The sequence below is a fragment of the Phalacrocorax carbo genome, chromosome 5, assembly GCF_963921805.1.
Source record: "Phalacrocorax carbo chromosome 5, bPhaCar2.1, whole genome shotgun sequence".
Taxonomy (NCBI): domain Eukaryota; kingdom Metazoa; phylum Chordata; class Aves; order Suliformes; family Phalacrocoracidae; genus Phalacrocorax; species Phalacrocorax carbo.
Genome location: NC_087517.1, coordinates 19,289,874 through 19,313,485, shown reverse-complemented (window position 1 = coordinate 19,313,485; position 23,612 = coordinate 19,289,874). Strand labels below are relative to the sequence as shown.

At 41.8% G+C, this 23,612-nt stretch overlaps 1 protein-coding gene across 7 annotated transcripts in view; it reads left to right on the top strand.

Annotated features, from left to right (window-relative positions):
• The window catches only part of RBMS1 (RNA binding motif single stranded interacting protein 1), a 148,515-nt gene that overhangs the window by 35,979 nt on the left and 88,924 nt on the right, over positions 1 to 23,612 (top strand). Inside the window, exon 1 of one of the 7 annotated variants that reach the window (XM_064451451.1) lies at positions 18,060 to 18,341. The exons of 4 other annotated variants lie outside the window; for them this stretch is intronic. In XM_064451451.1, coding sequence (XP_064307521.1) covers positions 18,279 to 18,341 — 63 coding nt within the window. In that variant the 5' untranslated portion in view covers positions 18,060 to 18,278. Of the gene's footprint in view, positions 1 to 18,059; positions 18,342 to 18,919; positions 18,941 to 23,612 lie in introns of those variants that run through there. 2 more of the 7 variants (XM_064451450.1, XM_064451453.1) reach the window with 2 other exon arrangements.

The window sequence follows — 23,612 nt, the reverse complement described above, 5'->3', positions numbered from 1 at the left end:
GGACTCTTGAATGCTGAATCCTGCAGTTATCTTAGCTGTGAAAGTAATTAAATTTGATTATTTTTCTTCTCATTATAACGGCACAAAATAAGAGTGGGAAAATGTCACTGAAACAATTAAAACTGGCAGTGAAAAATAAGAGGGTTTTTTTTTTTCTTTCCCATACCTCCAGCATAGTTACATTTATAACTGAGTATGTGTCTCTTGTGGTCTCGATTACATCCTGTGTTTTTAGCTGGCAGCGTTTCCTCTGCAGAGGCCCTGTTCTCTATGCCAGCATACATTTCTGTCTATATTAAAGGAACAGAACCAAGATGAAATAGTAAATGAAACTACACCCCCCCAATAAATGGGTTTTTAATACTAATGCTTGGAACAAAACAAGAAGCAGTATATCTATCATCGTGTTTCTTTTTGTAAAACCAGCGAGTGTGCTAGCTTTGCGTTGTCAAAGATGATTGAGCAATTAATTTGAGTCATCAAACATGTTACATAGGCTTTTCTCCCATTCTTTAAATGTTTGAAGACTCTATTTCTTCAGTAACATTTTCTAGAAGTGGACCTTGGCTTCGCCAAAGTATTCTGTGTTTCAGAATGAGGATGTGAATCCTCACCTCCAGAAACGTCTCTTTTTCCAGTTTGTGTAGAAACATTTTTGGAACAGTGAACTCCACTAACAGCTGTATTCAATCTTGAGTAAAATCACTTCCTGAAAAAAGTGAAATTAAACTTAATATACAAGCTTGCTTGGAATATAATACCGTGGAGTTAGGGAACTTTGTGATTATGAAACCGAATCCATTCACCCTGCTGAGGTAATTTCTTGTAAATTGTACACTATGGAAATCTTTAATCAATGTCAATGTTTTTAAAGCTAAAATTCATACGTTTCAAATGTGCTTTTTCTTTCTCCTCACCCAGAGAGTGCATTAGTTTGCTGGGTTTGTTTTTGTTGTTTTGTTTTGGATTTTTTTGGTTTGGTTTTTTTTTTTAAAGAATAATTTTCTGCTGTGGTTGTGGGAGAGGAGTTAGGGCATGAAGAATAGCACTCTTACCTACCCTGAATGTTTGGCTGGACTCTAAGTCCAGTCATGAAAATCATGGGACTGATTAAAAAAAGACAAGTATTTAAAGGTACATCTGATTTTAAAAAAAAAAAATCAGACTGTTCTTCAGTTTAACACTGCAGTGTTACACAGAGAGGGTCGGAGGTATTCTATATTTTTTAATAAATTTGAGATCAAATGTGAGATTCTGGATATATTTACAGTGCGATCCAAAGGTAGGAACTGAGCTAGCCTATGTGCTGGTAAGTGTCGCTCTTGCAGTGTAGACTAAACCCACGGAATAATGCTCAGCTTGCAGCCAGACTTACGGCATCGAAGCTGAAGCCCACCCTTGCAGTGACTATACTGCTCAAGGTATCTGAGCTTCAAAACACAAAACAAAACCAAAAGCATCCCTGTGCTGAAGCTGCACGTTAGAATTGTTGACATAAGTCTATCATGATCCAGAACTTCAGAACAAGACCAAAAAGAGCAACACACCAAACCCAAACTGCTCAGTTTTATTTGCATTTTAAATACAGGAATAGAATGTTTAAATCCTTATAGGGGCTGAGCAGCTGAGTCAGTCATTGGGGCACTCCAGTGAAGTCCTGCCTTAGCTGCTACCTGATTCTATATGTACCTAAGGATCTAAATCTGTTTTGAATATATTTCTGCATTCAGAAGCTTGGAAGCAGAATATAAGGGCAAAGATTCGAATGTGGTTTTCTTATATTTAGGATGAGTGCCATAGCCACAGGTTACAGAGTCTATTTGCCTTCTTCCTTATTAGCATTTAGTTATTTTACATACAACTGTGACCACATTTATAGCAGAAATTGAGAGACCCGCTCCCAAAAGCTCAAGGCAGCAGGCACTAGGACAGGGTGTGAGTGCGGGCTCCAGGTTGAATTTTGGGCTCTTCTTTCCACTGGGATGTTCCAAACGTGTGTCTACTGCAACTCTTCACATGTACGCTTTTTTTCTGAAGCCTGTGTGCGTTTTCTTCCCTTTTGCTTTACTTATGGCATGAGTAACCTAAGGGCCTACCTTGGAGCAGGAAATTCCAGGAGGGGGAAGGCCACCTACCATGTGCTACAATAGCTAGCCAAGTGACTGACAAACTGCCATGTAGCTTCTCATGCCTTCTTCAGCTTTAAAGAGAAACCTTCCTTTCAGCTGGAGTTTTGTTTTAAAATAAAGTTTCACTTCCTGATTTACCAGGAGAGAACAGGAAAAAAAGTAATCTGAAATACTGTGAAATACTCTAAATTCTAAGAAAAGTTTAATTTCATGTAAGCACTGACCTTTTGGCTGTATTTAGCTAAGAAAATGTGCAAAATTTCTTCTGTGTGTCATATTGTAGATTCTGGAAAGTAAGAGGTAAATATTTTAGCTCTTACACGCACAATGTTTCACATTTGATAAGGACAGTCTTTTAGTAATATTTGCAAATTTTATGATTCATCAGTCTACAGAACTTTGAAGGCAAGTTAGTTATCTAGTGTGAAGTGGTGGGCTTCTCTTATTGCCTTATATGCTATTTTACTTTAGGTTTGGATTATCTGTGTTTTCCTGTGGCAAATATAGGTGTAAATTGCAGTAATGCAACAGACTACTCATTGCAGTACAGTTACTTTTGTACAAAAAATATACATTGGAAGTTTTCTTTTAATGCAAATAAAAATAATTGCTTTCACCCCACTTGAGCTCAGTTATGGCTTTTAGGGAATCAGAGTATACCTTAGGGCTTTTGCTGCTTTATGGTTGTAACACAATACTTTACCTGGCTTTCTTGTAAAATGTAGATTATATACTCATCTGTTGGATGATAAAGCCCTCTGGGGAGCAAAATCAGTTTCTTTCTTAGCATGATTTCTCTTTATTTATTCCAAGTTCATATAACTAAAATTAAAAATCTGCCCACCCCAACCAGTTTTTTCCTTTTTACCGCCGACAAAAGAGCTGAGCATTTTTTCCATTCCTTGTCCAAATTGTTAAGATGCCCCTAAGGACCTTTGTTTACAGTGTCTTCTCATTCTTTTTTTCCTTGACATTCTCCCCTCCCTCCAGCAGTGAGATACTAATTAAAGAGAGGACACAGTGACCCTGGGTTGTTTAGAAGTCACAGGGGAGGGGTGGTGGCACAATGACAAAACCATCCCTGCAGGAAGTAATCAGGCTGGAGACCCAGCACAATACTCACTTCTATCACCTGAAAAACCCTTTCAATGTGGAGATCCAGCCCAGAAGCAGATTTATTTTCCCTTTAATAAAGTATCTTCATTACAAACAAAGCCTCAGTATCTCTGTGTGTCAGTCTGTTTGTTTAACAGGGTTATTATGCAAGTACTGTTTTTTCTTGAACAATTACCGAGAAATATTTCTCTTAATAGAGTTTGTGTAGTAAAAGCAGAATTAGTAATAACATGTTACCGGCTATCATCTACATTTGTCTTTAATTTCAAGGGAAAAGGAGTTGGTTAGCATGATACCATCCAGCAGGATTACAGTCTTATCTAGCATATATTCATTTCACAATATTATTATGGCTATTATTACTTTATTACTAGCTCATTGATACTTGTGGTGCTTTACAAGCACCTAGTGACAGAGATATCCAGGGTTTATTCCAAATTAGATTTTGTAAACTAGAGCAAAAAGTCATCACTTTGGATTTACCCCTGTGAAAATCAGATTTCTCTTTATCCAGAAATCTTGGCTGCGGGGCATTTCCAGCATAAGGTAAAGGTAAGGTAAAGGCAGGGTCCTGCAGTGTGTGCTGGGGCATTGCCTGCTCCCGTGCAGCATTTTGCTGGCAAAGCCAGGGAGACTCTGTTGATATGTTAGTGCAGCCAGTTAGATAAATCAGCAGGCTCTAGCCCTAGCACTCCATCTTCAGTGTTATCTGTACAGTTTTATCTTGTACCCATAAAAGAATCCAGCTGATTTCAGTAGCTATCCACTTGGGCTGACCTGCGTAAATCAGATTGCAGTGTTGAAGTTAGCAACATGATACCTCCCATTCCTGTTGAATACATGGGAAAAAAAATCCCACTGTCTGGGAGCTGGATCAAACTGCAGACAACATGCACTTTAAAATGCATAATTAAGGGATTTTTCTTGATTTTTATCTTTATGGATTTTTTTTAGTAATTAAGAATAAAATCAGCTAGGAGAAACATTTAGAAGAGCCCTGTTTGAGGCAGAGAACACCATTGTGTCTTACTCCACAGCCTGAACGAATCATTGTCTTAAAAATAATCTCTTGACTGAGGTTTCGTCTGTTTTGGATTTTGTTTTTTGGGTTGGTTTTTTTTTTTTGGCCTTTTTTTTTTTTTAAATTCTCACAGGTATGGTGATACCTGGAAAAATTCGTTTTACTAATCCCATTTCACTGAGTATCAATCTGTGCAACAAGGTTTATACTTAACAATTAAACATTGTCTCTTCAGCCCAATTTAAAATCTAAGTGTAACCCAAGTATGGTAGAGTTAGATCCATTGGATCAGTCAGTTCCATGTATCTAACGTGCCTTTCACTTTCAGTGTTAAGGGATGTAAAACATATAAGAACAAAAAAAAAAAGGTAAGGATTTAGGTAAGACTTTCTATATGGTAGGTAGCAGGCACCAGAATTTTGATAGCATTTGTTCTGTAAACTCTTTTTTTTTTAATACTCTTGTTTTTTAATGACCTACTGATTCCTCAAAGACTAAGGTGCCGTGAGTTTTGATCGGCTAGTGGCCTTCCGTCTTCAGGAAGACACTATGCCCCACCACCCTAAACCAGCCTGCAAACCAGATCGTGTCCTTCCTTGCAGTGACTCTGTGACCCTTCACACCTACCCAGAGTGTGAGCTGGCCATGTAGAGACCTGCCAAGTTATTACTGTCTGGGCATCAAAACAGAGCTAATAGTATCAGAACCTAATACTGTGGTCCCGTGATCATTAATGCCAGATCTGTGCCCTGTTCGACTGCTTGCCTGTGCAAATGTGATCCAGATCAGGTACGAGCACACACGAGCTGCATTGCTGCTGCTGAGGCAGAGTTCACAGTGCAGGGCTTATGTTGGTAGAGGTGGAGCAGTACCTGCAGCCTGCCCGGCCCTCCTAGCACCCTTCCTGCACTGGTGCCCTCTTTCTCCGCTAACTGCAGGCAGTGTTTATCACCAGCTCCTGAGCCAGGCGGGGTTCCTGGCACCTCTAAGGGAACAGACTCACTGTCTCCGATGCAGCAGACACTGCCCTGGGCTGAGCAGTGCTGACCAGCGTCCTCCAAGGTGTTGGCTTTTTGGGTGTTTGGATCACTTCTGGGAGGCAAAGACAAGCGTGAATGCAGCATGAATGCCTGCTTAAAATGAGAACACTGACAATTTGGTCACCGCTGGGGACTGCGATGTTGGAGTAGAAAGGAAGTAAAAAGGGACTAAAAAGTGCCTCTGTGTGGGTAACCTTCAGTTCCAGAGCAGTACAGAAGTGTGAGAGTATGATGAGGCATACATATCGCTGGACTAAGATTGTCACCGTTCAAAAATTTGGGAAAAAAAATTACATACAGTTTGTTTTTAAAATAACTTTCACCAAGGAGAGCCCATTTGTGCTGAGTATTCACTGCATTGCATCACGTGGTTAGTGCAGCTTTGATCCAGTACAGAGTTTCCTAAAACTTGATTTAGTATCTCAGGGAATCGCAGCATAATTGATTCAGACCAAAAAGTATCAGCCAGTGTTCTTGACATCAGTGTTGGTTACTGCACTGCCCATTTGACTAGATTGTTATTGTTCAGATTCCTTTCTGGTTTTGTAATGGCTGTATTTCACATTAAAGTTCAATGGTTTAATTAAGGAAATGACTGAATAGGAAGTTACTGTAACCATGATTTCAGCTTTTAAAGAAAGATTTGCTGTACACGTGAGGAAATCTGTGAATTTAAGCTTTTTGTTAAATGTGCAACATCTCCGCTTTGTTTTTAAACCACTGATATTCAGATGGATAGATAAATCTATATCTTCAGGCTAAATCACACCATTTGCTTCTCTTTTTGGAGCTTTATTAATTTGTTTCCAAGCATATAGTATATTGCAGTGCCTTTCCCTAAAGTAAGATTTTCAACAAAGATGATTTCATTTGCACATTTAATTGAGATCTGAAGACAAAACTAAGGACATTCTGTGTTTGCAAATGTCTCTTAAAATGAAAATATTTTATGTCCTGCTACGTAAAACCCTGAGTAGCTGCTTGCTTTCAGTTTTGAGTCTGGTCAGGGCTCTGCAGCCAGGCTGCATCTTGACATTGCTGTTCCCTCAGCAATTGGGTGGGATTTAGAAGTCCGTGCCTCTGTGCCCGGGTGTAGCCCAAGTCTGTTATGTGTTACAGCTGCTCTCTACATCAGAACTGGGAAATCAACCCATTAGGAAAAATATGTATGTATATCTGTAGATTTAAACTGTGTCCGTCTACTTTTCCACTTCATAGCACACCCGCATGAACAGTTGATTCAGTCCAGCTAAGGAGTGTGGTAATGTCTGCTCCGAAGGGTGGAACAAGTGGCTGGCATGGATGTGGAGAGGGAATGCTGTGGCGGGGAGAGACATCTCTTAAATCAGATCTGATATGAAGGGAGTAGCAAAGTCTCAGTGAAAAAAAGAGGACCTCACATCTACTCACTACAAGTACCCACTCTGCCAAATGATATGTTTATTAGTTTGATCAGCTACCAGATAATTACAGTGGTACAGTAAATAGCATTAAGTACTATGCATTGTCTGAAGCCTGGGGTTTCTCAGCATGACTTTTTTTTTTTTGCCTTTTCAGTGTGTTTACTTTATAGTTTACAGTTCTTGAAAGGAGCAAGGAGCAGTCTAGTAGTACAACACAAACTAAGATCCGTAGGTAGGTATCATAAAATAATTTCCATTGTAGGGTGAGCTGCCTAGCAGGCAATCGATACTGACAATCAAAAAGTAGCTGGTAGTTAATGAGAGGCACATTGCCTGGCTCTTGACATTTTAACAAAGGAGTTCTAGCACAGTTTTGATTCAATTCTTGAATTTTATCAGCCAAACATAATAGAAAATCAATAATTAGACAATTTAAAGCATTTAAACCAACTGTAGCCAAGGAATCTAAAATACAGATTGTAAGAGAATGCATTATTTTAAATGGAAATGTTATGGTAATACATTCTGGAATTAACCTTTTAGTTAATTTAAAACTGCCTCTGGTTTTGTTAAAAAAATTAAAGGTTGTCTACACTGATGACATTTCAAAGACTTAACCTGATTTTTTTAGGGAAAATAAACAGATTTTTTTCTGTATTCTACAATGACACAGGTAAGAACTACGGTAGCGGAGCTCAACATGAGTTACTTGTTTTGTGTGTGTCTGCTCGAATGGATTTGTGGTCAGATTTTGTGTGTTTTGATGCAAAATATGTAATTTATTGTCTAAATGTTTTAAATGAAGATTCAGATTGGACTTTATTTTGCAGTTTAAGTAATTTATATCTCAAAGTTTTAGCTTCTCCTATTTTTCTTTTCCATTCTGTGAGTAAGAACAGTTTGGTCAAATCCGCTGGTGTAGCCAATGCATAACCCACTGAATATAGTCACCACGGGATTAATACAGCTCTCTGGCTTTTTTTCACTCTGGCCTAGTTCCTGCAAAATCATGTGCCAACATGATTTACTCACATGAACCATCATATTGTATGTCGTTGCTAGGAAAAAGAGTTTATCTCAAGTTACCGAATAGTGAAGTAGATTTAAAAAAAGCTAAAGACCTAGTAATGTCAGGAAAGTTAGTAGTTTTCACAGGTTTTAGTGACTGTTGTCAGGAGTCTGCAGCTGCAATTGCTATTACAACATAAGGATTTTTCTCTACTCGTGCCTCTTGTGAGTAAGTTTGTAGTTGATTTAAGAACGCTCCTTTTTTTCCAGGCAATGCCACTAGATTGCATACATGCATGCACAGAAGTGCTTAAATGGTCTGAGGCAGTGTTGGGAACAACCCTTCTGTGGAATGAAGTAGCAACTTTAGTGTAAATATAATGAACAAAGAGGATTAAAATGGAAGCATTTAGGCATATTTAGATTTTCAACTTTCTTTTCATGTCTTTTAAATGGTGTCTGTAATTCCGATAAAAATTCTTCCTGAGTTGTGAAACAGTGGGCTCTGCTCAGAAAACAATCTGAAATTTCTTGGATGCAAAATGTATTTTTTCACTTTGTGCAGAATGTGATTTATATAACATTTCAGCTGACATGATCTGACATGTTTTTATGAATTCCTTTGCAAGGCAAAAATGCCTCTAGTTGCAATTTATAGTAATGAGACTGTCTGCTGTAAAGTAACTGATTGCAGTGAAGTTATAAGAAGCAAGCATGTTTGCCTTTCCAAGCCATTAACCTCTCCTCGCTTTTAGAGTACCTAAGCCTGTGTTCTGCAGCAATGTTATCTGGGAGTCTCCAAAACCCATCTTTTTGTCCAAATATAATGTTGTGTGTGCTTCACCAAATACCGTTGGATGGTATTTTGAACTTGAGTTCAGCCAATCAGGTTAAATAATATATCCAACAGTGGATATATTGGACTGTGGAAAATACAACAAAGCTTTGTCTATAGTTGTATAAACAAATAGTAATGTGAAAACTTTTCAGTGATCTTTAGAATAGTGAAGGGTAAATTGTGTCTTAGCGTCAAAAGAAATATTACGATAGTACTCGGTTGTCTTTATTACGTACTTCTGGATTACATTAGGGGATAACTGGATCAGGTCCTGAAGCGGGCAGTTGTTTATTTGGTAGTTTTGATGGATAGGTGACAAAAACCTGACATGCGTGCAAGGGCACATGTTTACATAGATTCATGTTAAAATACTGTAGAGAAAATTATCCAAATTTGCTTCCTGCTAGAAGATAATGTATTTCCTCCAAGTAAGCAGTCCTAGAAGGTTCCTGTAGCCATTTGCTGAAATGCTTTTTGTCTAGAGCCCTGTTCAGCAAACATTGCTGGTAGTTTTGCTCTGCTCAGAAATAAGTGCAGCAAGTTGTACTGCAAGCACTGAAACATTGTGAAGATCTGGTCCCTGGGGAGCTTAGTGCAAAATTCTTTTTGAAGATCCCAGAAGAGAGAGAATCCTGGCTATGCAGAGCCTCTGACAGAAGCTGCAATAGTGGAAGATAGGCGAAGGAGTTGCCAAGGCAGTGAAGAACTTCAAAGAATGCTGGAACTAGGGGCGAAAGTTCAACCTAATTCTTGTGTTATCCGAACTCGCTCACCCAACTCTCTTGCAGCACATCTGCACAAAATAGCTGGGGTCTGGTTGTTGCAATAATCTCACTTTTCTGGAATCTGACTGGAAGTGTATGGTTAAAAAAATGGTTACCAGCGAAAAATTTGTGAGTAAAATTCCATGAGGGAGCCCTAAACCGGGAGAAGCCACCCAGCCAGCAGCACCTCCTCCCATGGCGGGGACACACACTTTCCCCACCTGGCCTTCTCCCAGCTGTGTGCTCCTGCCATTTAACTTGTGGTGGCCTTGTTAGACACCTCAGTGACCCAGGTCAACTCCCTGTCATGGCAGAAAGAAAAGCAGAAAGATTTCTGCTGGGTTAGTGAGTTGAATCAGCAAGCAGAAGAAACAGAGGATCGAGGAAAGGGCTCGAAACCATGAAACTCAGAGCTGGATGGGAGAAAGGAGCAGAAGATTTCCTCCTTTTCAGCATCCCTGAGGGGTTAAATGCACTCAGTAGATCACAAAAGCACAGTGGAAGTGCTTACATTCTGAGTGAAATCTGGAACCTGCCAGTAAAGCTCCTGTTGACCAGGCCAGGATTTCATTCCAGGTTTTCTTTGATTTATGTCCATTGATATTGGTAAACAGACCTGTGAAGTATGGTTGTGCAGTATCTGATAGATACTTTGAATCCAGCTCGAGAGAATGTGTTGAAAACAACTTTAAGAATCTATTTACCTAATAAATATAAAACTTAATTATGATGCAATGAAATATTTTTCCATGATTTGTTCTGCTGCCAGCCCATGACACTTAGCGTAAAACAATTAGTAAGTAACTACGAATTACTCCCTGAAATAAATTGTCCTAGCCATCTTGATTAATTTACTGATTACTGAACATAAATATTCAGATCATTTCTGAATTTAAAATTACAAGAGCTGAAATGACGAAGGTGAAGACACAGACTTGGGGTAGGAGTGAAGTTTGTTGCTAGTTCAGCTTAGAGTGGAAGCAGCAAAACCCCCTGCTTCTGCAGCCAATGGCTGTAGCGTGCCAGAAAATGGCTTTGGTGTTCTGCTCCTGCTTTTCACCTGTCTGTGGTGCATCAGCCACATCCTATACCTTCAGGTATAGGATCCTATAGCCCTTCAGGGCAGGGCTGCATCGGCAGGAGCTACATTCTTCTTTCACCCCCAGGAGTGGGCTCTGCAGGTTACAGACAGCCACAAGGCGCGGGGAACCTTCCACTGCAGATGCCGAGTGCCTTGCTGGTGGAGGTCTCGCATTGCTATGACCACTGAGTGGATGACATATGTGAGCACTGAATTTACATGGGAGGAAGAATTTTCGTGTTCTGAAGGTGTATCTGTTGATCGTTTTGTTCTGTGTTATATTGGTGTTGTGTAGGTGCTACAAGTGTAACAAGTATGCAATTTCAAAACTGGGAGGGATAGAGCCTGCATTTTTAGGGGAAAAATACATTTTATAGCTTCTTTGGCAGACTGAAACCCATAATGCCTGTCAGAGATTTAAGCTACACCAGATGCTTCAGGAACAATTCTATCAAGGTTTATGTGGATACTTTTTTTAAAGATACTGAATATGAGATAAGATTCAGACTCATTATTGAATATTTGCTTAACTTCTGCCACATGATCTTGTTTCTTCCCTTCATACTCTAAATTAGGTCATTATAATCAGATGGTGTATTATAAACAAATGCCTTTCTGTTTATATGTGATTATAAAACAAACTTGGAGGGTAAAGGCTATAATTTTGAAACAGATAAAATTTATATGCTCCTTTTAAATCTATGTGGAAATTAGCTTCTCACACTCCAACTGAGATGATGTAAATGGACACCAGAGAGCCAGTACAGTGTTGTCAGTGCACTCAGGGGAGTTCGAGCACCGTAAAGACATTTGCAGGTCAGAAATGAGGTTAATTGACAGGGGTGTGTGTGAGGACAGGAAAGATTTGCACAGTGCTTGTCAGCAGGTAGAGCTGTCGGTTCTTCACTTGACCACTAGCGAAGAACATTTATTGAACAAACACAACAGGACTTCTTTCCAGGGGAAGACTGAAAAAGCAAGAAGAGTCATCTTAGGACAACAACCTTGTTTGGAAGGAACTGTGTTTTGTGGTTTTGTTCCAGGATATCCACACGTATACACCTGCTGTGCACAATCTCCAGTCTGGCTTGTCACTCCTGCCAGTGCGACCGCTGTCTGCAGCAGAGGTGTGCAGAGCAGTACCTGGTCTGGTTTTTCCTCAGGTATTCTTCAAGCCCATTCAGAGCTTGAGTGTGCAAGCCTGGTTTTGCACTAGTGATAGGAACTCCATCTTTTTGGCATATCATAAGTGACTTTTTCTGCCTTTTTCCTCTTTTTCCATAATGAGCCATTTTGGGTATAGCGTGTGTCGTGATTCCAGCCTGTTCCTCATTGCTGTAGTACAAAATTTGCTTATAATGCATATGGTGCATGTTTCAGTCAAGGCTTTGAAGTGTATGTCCCATTTTATAGATGTGGAAAGACCAGGTAAGTGATTTTTTTTCCATAACTGCAGAGCACTGACAAATCTGAAGCTATTTCACGGACTTAGATACCAAGAAAACAACACACAAAGGAATAAAATTTATGTCTGGCTGATTTTCGGTCAGACATTCCACTCTAACCACTGCGCAATGATTTATCTTTTCAGTGTCATTAACTGTTCTGAATCTTTAAACTTATTTTAATTGTAGGAGTCTTTTAATTTCTTTTCTTTCTTATTTCTAAGATTCTAGTAAAGTAGTAACCATTCAAGCCTGGCCCACACGATGAAGAATTTCATCCAAGAAAATCCAGCACACCATAATTAAACAAATTGTGGCTAGAGCGAGCCTCTTTTCTGTTGTAAAACCAGCAGATATAACCCCACTTTAGAACCATACTGATTCTGAAGTTTTAGAAAAAATATTTGTGTATTTCCCGATTTTGCTTTATCTTTTATTAATATTTGTATTAAAATGTAAATACATAAAATATAAAAATCAAATAGCTGCATAGAATCATTGTTTCCTAGAAAACAGTTAGCAAATATTTTCGCTTCCTTCTTCTACTGTTCCATAAATTTATTCTGCACGAAATGTAAAAAATACAATCAAGAAAGCATGTTGAAGCATTGAGCTCTTCTTAGTAGTCTCACTTAAAACATAAATATGTTTTAATATAATGATGAACAACTTCCTACACAGTTAATAACAAAGCAGAAAAAACAATATACTTTGTCATTTCAGACAGACTTTATTATTTTGTTACACAATAAATCTGGCAACTGTTTACAGACTTTGGCTGCTTTATAGTTTCAAACAAGTGTCTGGCAACATTATCAAGCTAATGGCAGAATTCAGATCTTTGAGAGTCATTTTAGTTAATTCCACAAATCAAGATTGGATTTTGTCCTGTGTTTTAATTACCAATTATGAGCAGCCTCCTTAAATTCCTGTTACATAGTAAACCTGTACAGTAATTCTGTTTCATACTTGTGTTTCCCAGAATATATGGAGTATATTTAGGAAGGGGCTGTTTGACAGTGGAAATACTTCTATAAGGAAGTATCTTATCGTGGCTTTCAAAGAATAAATAATGCATTCCATAATATAAAATGCTGGCATGGCATTAATGAGAGACTGAGTTGCTTTCTGTGTTCATGTTCTTAACACCAGCCATCAGTGAAGGAATGGCAACAATTACTTATAATTGTGCAATTTATGAAGTGTCCTTCCAAGAACATTTAAGGAAGCATGGAAGGAATGAACTACAAGCTAAAATGAATAGGAGGAATCAAAACATATCATGGGAGCCACAGACCTGGTGGGTCCAGCAGAGGCATTCTGTGTGCACTGAAGGGAGTGGAGGACTGCTCTTTTTTTTTTTTGACAGAGAGCTATTGGATTTAAGAGAAAAATACACCAAAGTAGAGGTGATGGGAAAATTAGAGCTGTTGGAGGACTCCCAGAGAGAATGAGCTGAGGGGTTTGAATCAAAAGAAATAGTGACTGTGCACAGGTATTTTGTAATCAGTGATAAAATGGCATTTATTTTTTGTATTCCAATCTAAAATATAAGTAATTTGGTATCTTGGTACCAATAGTTGAAACACTACAGCTGGAAAAGATTATTTGTCTTCCCCTTTTGTGGACGTCATGGAAATTCTTTTCGTATTTTTGAATATGTTGTGTGATTATTTTGAAGACTGCATTCTTACACAACGTCTTCTCATTGTGTGTCCAATATCTCACTCTTAGTAGATCACATACTTCTGCAGAAATCATTGTTTCTTAATAATTTTCTTTTTCTAAAAAAAAAAAAAAAAAATTAAGTTTTTATATAAAAAAGTGTTTTGCATGTTCATGGCATTACTGTGTCCCATTTCTACTGACCTTTCCTTCTCATCCTCACTTAGCAAGGTACAGATTTTTTTTTCATTACCTGTGTACTGGGAATACTTAAATAATAATAAAAACAATTAACTATGAGATTATTTATCTATAAAGAAGCTTCCCATGTAATGAAGTTTACTTTATTCCTCTGGCTGTTTTAAACACTTTTTTGCTTTCAGTTCTGAATATATGAATTTAAGCCTAAAATTAAAAATCTGCTTCTGTGCGATGCTTAGCTTCCCATACCCCATTATTAACACTGTTCAGGAAATGCTTAGTATCTCTCAAAGTTGCATAGGGTATTTCAAAGTATTTTTGCATTGTTGTGGCTCAGCCTCCTGCCTACCCTGGTTTGTATCCTTTTACATATGACTGGGTATGATGGGAGGATGGGTCCTCAAGCAGATGAGCATTGTGGTGGAAAGCCCATAGGTCTTCTAGGTCCCGTCAAGGTGGGGGAACAAGGTGCCCACAACCACTCCTCCACTGATGGGTCTTCTGGAGGCCCTGAAGTGGCCAGGAGAGCAGGGTTGTCAGGAAATTCAGGAGATCCAATCTGGAGTCACAGGGTTTTGCAGTAGACTGAAAGTTTCCCTTTTAAAGCAGATCCAGGGCTGAGGGACCATCTGTCCTACAGAGGCACGGAACACCCTGAGGGGAAATAGCTACTTTGATTGAATTTTGAGATAAATAAGGGAAGCCATAGATTTGATTTAGAGCAGAAATGGTAAAGTAGCAGCTTAGATGTGTAGAACTGTTTTTAAAATAATGGCTTTGTTTTACCAGTCTACTGTTTGTTAAGATCAATAAATGTTACTGGAAAGATTCTTGAGGACTTCCAGTTGTCGCCAGGTTTTCAGAGAAATCTTTCTTTCTGTCTTTACCCAGTCTCTCTGCAAACCTAAATTTCTGAAATGTACATAAAAACCCCCAAACAAAACAGAGCGTGTAATTACAATAATGTAGCTCCAAAATGTACCAGATCTGCTCAGCAAGATTTCCTTATTTCTGAACAAGCAACTCTGTGTAATGTAGAGAAGCTCTGAACATAATTTATACAGACACTTAGATTTTCTTAGACCCTATGGTTACCTTTTTCCCTCAGGATCAAAATGAATTGCTCATTTATAACTGTAAGCAGCAAGATGCCTGGCTACCTGCAAGTCTGTTCACACCTGTTGTAACACAGTTAATAATAAAGTCCTTGAAAATATAATTTAAATCATTACATTGGTATATATTTTATAGCTTAAGATGTCTTATTTATGGGATTGCTAGATGAGTAAGACTGAGACTGTTCTTTGCAAACAAGGCATGTTCCTTGCAACCCAGAAAATACGTAGGGGAACTGTTACCAGTATCTTGAACCGATGTATCGCTGTACATGTACTGAAAAGTCTAGGGAATTACCTCGAGCCTTATCAACTTAATCTCAAATGCAGGGTTTTACACAGAAATTGTTTTGCCTATGTTCTGGAGTAAGAAGAAAGCAGCGTTTTCATATAAGCGTAGGTTCAGGTTGGAAGGGACCTCAGGGGATCTCTAGTCCAACCTCCAGCCCAAGGCAGCATCAGTGAAGAGATTGGGTCAGGCTGCTTAGGGCTGTACTCAGTTTGGTCTTGAAAGTATTCGATGATGGAGACTGCACAGCCTCTCTGGGAAATACCTGCTGTCCTTCTGTCCTGTCCGAAACTCCCTTGTCCCAATTTAGGTCTGCTGTCCCCTTCCCTCTAGCCACCCTCATGCAAGAAGTCTAGCTCTGTGTTCTTGATAACCTTGTCATAGCTATTGGAAGGCAGCTATTTCCCTGTTTGAGACAAAAATGGAGACAGATTACTCAAGCCTTTTAAAAAGAACAGAAAATGTTGATAGGTAGATAAGCACTTAGGATAGGACATCAAAGTTTTCTTCCCAGAAAATTCTGTAATGTGTTTTTCTTTAACAAGGGTAAATAAGCAGATGCCATTTGATTGTGATCTAGTAGACTTTTACAAGATTGTATTTGTTGTTGTGTGCTTTCCTAAGATGTTAGGGAAGAGAGTAATGGTAACTGAGGGAAATATGTCACATACTGAATGCAAGAGAGGGAAATCCGTGTCCGAATCACGGGAAGCTGTGGGACATGTGGTGGCAGAGAGGGCAAGACGGCAGCGTTTCAGATACTGCTTTGGAGTATTCTTGAGTGCCTTCCCTGGTATGACAGTGACTGAGAATAGGCCCAATCGAGCATATAGTGTTTACATCCCTCCAGCCTCCTCCCTGGGGGATGGAGCAGGAAGAGGAGAGGGAAGGAATGATTGATGGGTTTTGAAAAGCATTCCCCTGTGAGGGGAAGGTGTGGTCACTCTACGCATCTCCAGCTAACAAAGCCCTCCTGGAGGTGTGGCAGATGTACGCTTTGTCGTCACCCCTTTGGTGACCAGAACAAGCTGCGGAAAAATACTGTTCCTGTTTTTCATTTGGGAACATGGCAGATTTGAGCAGGAGAAGTAGCCTGTCACCATTAGAGTTTATACTGCTTTATGACAGCGTTTCAGCACTGAATCCAACTGTGTCATCTGTGACCGTGGGGCCATAATAAGACCAGAGCACAGATCGCCTACTGTATGTAGTACATCTCGGGAAGGCATGAGCACACAGCTACATTTCTATCAAATTAAGCCACAGGTACATGAACATATTAAGCCAATATAATCTGATACTGCTGCCAAAACAAGCAGTCATATCCACCGTCTCGCCCCTGCCTATTTTTGCACCCATGCTACCTCCTCCATTAGGATGGCTGAAGCACTATCACAGCCACATGCTGAACCAGACAAAGGAAATGATCTGGAAGAAAACTAACCTGATCAGAGGGGGAAAAAAAAAGGAAATGGTTTCACCCAGAATCAGTTGCTGCTGAACCATTGCCTTTTTCAGCAGTGATGCCAACTGATGTTGTAAAGCGGGCATGAGGCTACAGCCTTAACCAGACCAGGGAACATGTATTTATCCTAGCTCTAAGCATCTCTGCTAACTTTATGCCAGCAGTGGGAATACAAATGATCTGCAATCCAGCATGAAGTTAGGGTAGTACAGACAGACAGTACCTGATCTGGCATAAAGTCTGCCAGTACAAGCTTATTCCATCAAACATTTTTCAGTGGCAGTGATCACTATGTGGCTGCAGTGCTTTTCATCCAGTACTAGCAGCCCTTAAGCTTGTGTTATCAAATCAAGGCCAAACTGAATGAGATCCATTTTAGGACTCGAAAGAGGAAAAAAAAAAAAGGAAAGTTACGCAGAATGTAGTTCTGCCAAGTGACGGTGCTTTCTTACTGTCGCCTGTGCTCAGATGGGCTCTGATCTGTGGTGGCAATATATTAGGATACCAAAATACTTGGTGTTTTTTTCTAGGGAACTGAGTAACTGAAGATTATGGCTTTTGTAGATAGTGGCGTTGTTGGATGGCACTGTGTTACACAGCCCTTCAGTAATGAACTACCTGGCAATTTTTCACTTCTTCCTGCTGTTTCCCATTGTCATGTTTGTGTGTGTGTGTGAGATTAGGGCCACAGCATTATCAGAAAGAGGAAGAGAAACCAAAAGGTGCCTGATGATGCATGTCTGCACCAGGTCTTCTGCAGTGTTGCCGATCGGAAACTCAGCGGCTTGACAGAACTGTGTCTCTGGACTTCTTAAAAACTAGATTACCAGCGTCACTGGGTAATATAATAATGTAAACAATGCAGAGTAATAGCGAGTGATGTTAGAAAACCCTTTTTATCCCCATATCCCAGTCTTGTTGCCTAAGAAGTGTAACCGTTCGTAGGCCCAAATTTTGTGGAGAAAATCAGAATTTCCCCCTTGCTTCCCAATTGCTGCCTTGAGGCATTAATGAGGGCTTTGACCGGATGTTCCTCCGCCTCCCTCCAAGAAAAACTTGGGGCAATATCGATCGATACAGTATTTGTTGCCCGCGGAGCAGTCAGCCTTGCGGTTTTGGGGGTGTGTGTGTGTGTGTACACAAAAATCAGCTCTCCCCGTATAAAGCCGGGGGATCGCGGGGTGTCCCCAGCCGGGCGCACCCCGCGGAGGGCCCGCGGAGGAATGCGCAACTTGCGCCCGTCCCCGCGTGCCGCGCATTCCTCCGCGGGCCCTCCTCCCCCGCCCCGCTTAGGCGCAACCATTGCGCGCCGCGGGGGGCGCCCGCCAGCCCCGCTCCGCGCCTCCCCTGGCGCCGCGCCCGCTCCGCGCTTCCCCGCCGCGGCTCGGCGCTCGTTCCCTCCCTCCCCTCCTTCTGGGCGGTGGTTGAGGCCGGCGGGAGGTGGGTCGGCTGGGCCGGGCTGGGGAAGCCGGCGGCGGTGAATGAGAGCCCGTTGATGGCAGGCTGGGCGGCCGCGGCGGGGTAGGGTCGGCGCGGAGCGGGGAGGAGCGGGGGGCCGGGGCGGGGGAACGAGGAGCCGCAGCCGGCGGGGAAGGCACGGAGGCGGGGAGCGCCCTGCAGCCCCGCCGCCCCGCAGCCCGGCGGCCGCCGCCAAAGTTGCTCCCCATCCCGAGGGGGAGCCGGGGATCAGGCGGGGCGATGATCTTCCCCAGCAGCAACAGCAGCGCGGCGGGCAGCAGCCGGACCCCCTATCGGAAGCAGGTAAGAGCGGGGTGGGGGGTGTATGTGTGTGGCTCCCCCCACCCTTTCCCCCCTCAGCCCCCCCTACCGAGGTGCTGGGGGAGGGGTGGGGAGAGGGGTGGCGACTTGCGTGAGTTGCAGCTCCCAGCCTGTTAGCTTCTCGGGAGCTGGGATTTACAAAAAGAGGCTCCTTATTTTCTCCCTCTCTCTCCCCCCCGCCCCCCCCCCCCCCCCCCCCCCCCGCCGCCGAAAGCTGCGCGGTGACCTTGCCGAGGGGCCGGCGCGGTGCGGGGCGGCCGCCGAGGGCCGGGCGGGCGGCTCCGGCCCTGCTGAGCTCGGCAACAAGTTAAAAAAGACCCGGTGTTGGAACACGGGCCGCGAAGCGAAACTCGGGGATGGGGATGTTTTTCGCTCGGCGTGTAATGAGCGAGAGGACCGCGGCGCGTTATTTCTTTCAAACAACCCTCCAAAAATCCTTCGCCGCGCTTCAGGCGTGCCCCTTCCCCCCCCCCCCCCCCCCCCCCCCAAGCGCACAAGGGAAATCCTGTGACATTTTAAGGGCAGACAGATCGCTCCGATGAGCTTGGAGCGCTCGCATCTATGGAGCTGTACTGAAAGAGGTATTTCTTTGTTTGTTTGTTTAGTCGCTGGAAATAAAATAGTTGAAATAGTTGGGTTACAGCCTTGCTGGGCCGTTGTCTTGTCTCTTTGGCTGCGCTCTTTACACCCCCCCCCCCCCCCAAACCGTTGGCACAAAAGTTACATTATTTACTGTGAAGCGTGTGATTTTTCATCGACTCTTTGATTACAAAAAAAGAAAGTTACATTTTAATTTCATCGGAAAGCGTGCTGTGTGTTTGTGTGCCAGAGGGTAAATGGAGTAGAGGTCGCTGACAAGCTCCCGGCCTGACAAAGCACGCCAGAAATACTACGGCAGGCTGCTTTCCAGGTGAGGAAAAACCCTTCCGTGTCTGCTGCCCCTCGCAGCTGAAACGAGTCATTTACGGGATCGGTTAGCGATTCCGGGGGAGTTGTCCCGTTTTGCTCGGGGTCAGAATTGATCAAGGGCAGAAAGAGCAGCTGGGATCTCGCTGCCCCGCACGGTGACGGGTTTCGTAGTAAATATGGGGAAATGGGCTTCGCAGCGCTGAACTCCCGGCGCGCGGTTGGGGCGGCGCGTGATGTGCGCGGCGGTGAAAGCCAGGCTCGTATTTTCTTGAAGCTTAAGCAAAGATCGCTATTTCCCTTCTGCTTCTCCCGTATTTTATAGAAATATCTTTTTTTTTTTTTTTTCATAAGGACTGCCTGTGTTATCTCAGCAGCACTCTGCAGATGCTGTCTAACAGTGCGTGGAGTTATCTTTGTATCTTGTACTCGAGGTGTTCAAGCCCATACATAATAAAACATGCTTATTGTGCGCGCTGGTTTTGGTTTGTTTTTAATAAATGCCCCGGGTACGCCCATGCTGATGATCTTGTCTGGTGCCGCTGCATAGTTTGTAAGTGAAGCCAATTTATTAGATAGTGTTTTGTTACCCTCCCCGAAGGGCCGCGGCGTGGCGCGGGCCCCCTGGGGCGTGCTGCGGTGGCGGGGCGCTGGGCGGGGCGGGCGGCAGCGGGGGGCAGCGCGGGGCGAGGCCGGCTGCGGGCAGGGCTGCGCCTGGCGCGCCGGTGTGCCAGTTCAGTTCGCCTGCTGGCCTGGAGCACGCTGATAAGATGCTCTTCTTTTCACAGTGCACTCCTTAGATTCAAAGAGCTAAAAGGGCCGACTGAATCAGAAAAACAAACAGACCCTTTTTTTTCCCCAACAGGCAGAGAAAGAAATGAATGCGGGGGTATTATGTGGGCTTAAGACCCTGGGTACCAAAGGTTTCTTTTGTTAGTGCGTAGCCATTCTCCGCTCAAACACTTCCTACATGAGGAGTCGGGGCCTGTGCCTTTCTCCACTTCAGTCCGTGGAAAACTCCTATCAACTTTATTAACTTAGACTACGGTTGTTTAAAGATTGACTTTCTCATCTCCCTTTCACTCAGACTTCAGCTGTAGGGGTGAGGGGGTGTCAAACAGTGCTGAAGAGTGTTATGAGCCTAATTTTTCAACTCTTGATAATTAAGAATAGTCCAGGTGAAGTCTCCGCGTGCTCTGTGTAACCCATATTCAGGCAATTGAATTACAATTGTGCTTCAGTCTGAGACACTAGGTACTGCTAGTACAGGAGTAGTCTACCGTTGTCTCTAAAAGAAGAAACTAGATTTCCTATGCTAACAGCACGTAGCATAGGAAGCTGAAAAAAAAGTAAATAACTTAAAAATGAAACTAAAATCTTCTGAGTAGCTTGTATGTCTCTATTAGCATTGTGACATATGTGATGTCAGAATAGTATAAGAGCACTTCAGTTTTAGTATTTTTCTGTTTCATTTTTAAGAGTCTATAACAGATTCAGGTGAAAAGATGAGTGATTTGTTGGTAAAAGGCAAGGCAATACTCTCTTGATTTATTTTTGAGGCACTGTAATGTAATGTGAAATTCTGCCTTTACTAAAAACATTGACAAAGTACCAGTTAGCTAGAGTAGGCCTGGAGCTTTACCCATACTCTCCTTTTGTTTTCCCAAAGATCTATGTTTTGTTTTATAAACAAATCTGTGCTTATAGTATTATGCTTGTTATCTGCTGTATCTATTTCAGTGTGTAGCTCAGGCATGTAGGAGCCAGTCCACATCCTCAGTTTCAGGTCAGATTCGATTGGGTGGTGCCTAATCTTTTTCTCTCTTTTAGAGTACTTGTAAGAATACTAAAATGAGATCTCTGAAGTAGTATTTTCAAAAGGATTTCCTGCGTTATGGGTGGACAGGCATATTGAAAATACACCTACCAGGCTTAAGTTAGACATTGCTTAAATTGAGTGTCCATTCATCTGAGAACTGGCTTGAAATGCAGATTCAGGTCTAGTTAAAGAATGAAAGCCACACAGTATCTGCAGTAATAACCTACCATAATGCTCATGGCCATGCATCCTATCTGAAAAAGGTAGGTGTAAGCTAGTATTTTTACTAACAAGGTTACTGAAGCTATGCAAAGAATGCATATGTGTGCATCTGTAATGCAAAGGCAACAAAATGACATACAATATCCTGCTTAATACAGGCTTTCTTAGCTCTCAGTTTGTGCATGCTGAGAACGGGATGATTCTCTGTCCCTCCTCCCTCTTTTGTTATTCTCATGTAAATCGGGAGGCGCTCCTCCGAAGTAAATATTTCTACACTCTGTAAAATTATCGTAAATGGGAAATTAGCCTTTCTTCTGCCATCTGCTCCTTGAATCTACAGAGCTAGTGCATCTATTTGATTAGGGATTTTAAATAGCTTTGTGCAGGGAGGTTTCTCTGCTCTCAGGTTTCTCGAGGAGGAAGCCAGAAGCAGTTCTGGAGGCCTGGGATGGAGGCAAGCATGGGGTCCCACCTACCACACAGCCTTGGGTGCTCAGGAAGCCCCATGTGTCTTGTGCCTTCTAACAGCTTTGCCCAGTAACAGTGGTTCTTGTTAGGTTTTGATGAGTGTAATGTTTATCTGGCCAGCGTAAGGAGATTGACACAGTTTGCTGCTTTAGAGCAGATTAACTGGGTGTAGCTGCACGTGAGGAATTTAACAGTGATTTGGTGTTTGGCCTGTGTAAGGAGAGACATACAAAGCTTTTGATTAATCTTTTCATGCAGCTCTGTTAACATCAAGTGCTGTGTCACAGGTTGGGTTTTGTTAAAAGCTGAAGATTAAGGTGGGTTTCTAATGATGGTTAAATGGAGAAAGCTTTTGCCAGTCTTAGGCTAAAAATGTAGATTAGCTTTTCACTCTATAGGTTTAACATATTGAGAATCTACACCTGTAATCCTACTTACTATTTCCCAGTTGGCGCTGTGTGTGGTGTCTGTGCGTGTGAGAAGGAACCTCATTAAACTTGCAAGACCTGGGCATGGCCATAACTCAAACCATGCAGCTCCACAGAGCAGCCTGTGACCAGACATTTGACATTACACCTCTTGTGTGCCTATATGGTGCTGCTAGGGGAGGCTGAGAAGCTTAAGAATGAACAGATATCTTTGGTTACCTAAATAAATGGGATTAGCTTTTTTTTCAGTCCTATAAGAATTTTGTAATTTTGTATCATTGGGTTGGGCTGACAGTCTTATTCCCCTTTATATTGTATACTGTGTTAAAGGGTCTGCCTGGGTTTAACAAGATTCAGCACTTATATTAATTACCAGCTATTTTAAATTTTTAAGTGCATCTACAAGATTGTGAAGTTCTGCTTTATCCTCAAGAGAGCAAAACTGCTCAGTCAATGGGTTTCTATACTTGTAACACAAACATGAATGAAAAAAAATAAAAGGAAGCACCTTCTATTGTCAGGCATAATGCTATAGATTATGAAAAGTGATATGATTGACTTATCTGTATTCAGCAATCTGAAGTTTTTGTTTATGTTGCCTGCCCTGTTAGAAATACTATTTTTATCTGTTTGGAAGTGTTATTGTTTAAAGTATGTATCTTTGCCATTAAGCTTCACATGGAGGGGAAAATAGAAGTCTGTGTCTTGAACATCTGCTGTTTTGTTTTGGGTTCTTTTTTTTTTTTTTCTGAAACTTCCAACTGTTAAAAAAATTTGCTTGAGTTAACACATTTCAGATGGGTTAGATCCTTTACACTAGGATTACTGGCAGGGAGGAGAGGGGAAGGAAGGGAGGGGAAAATCCTTTCCTGAGAGCTTGAGATGGCTCCTAAAACATCAGCACAGTGCTGCAACCCAGTAAATAAAGATAGTAGCCATTTGACATGGTAGCTCTTTCAGTCTGCATTTTTTTTTTTAAAATATCTAAAGTCTCATTAAAATTGATCTTTGCTTGTTGCATGAGATGGTGTATAACAAAAGAAGTCAGTGGAGAATAGGAACTTCTCTGCTGGCTTTCCCTCATGGCTCTGTTTCTGGCTTCTTATGAATGTTTTTCTCTGTTTCTACATCAGATTATTTTTAAAATAGCATACTTAGGGGACACTGAAAGCTTGTAAAGCTGTAGTCCCAGTGAAGAGGTGCCTGGAGGTGTTTTGATCTTGGATGAAGCATGTTGGTCAGAAGCTTTCTAGAAAGCCAACAGAACCACATTCAAACACTCTCAGAAACCTTGTTGAAGTAATTGTTAGTTATTTTGCATATGTTTCAGAATTGCAGTGTACTGTGGTAATTGTAACAGCCCTGCAGAAGCCACTGTATTTGCAGCTTCCTGATGCAACAGGAAGGGGA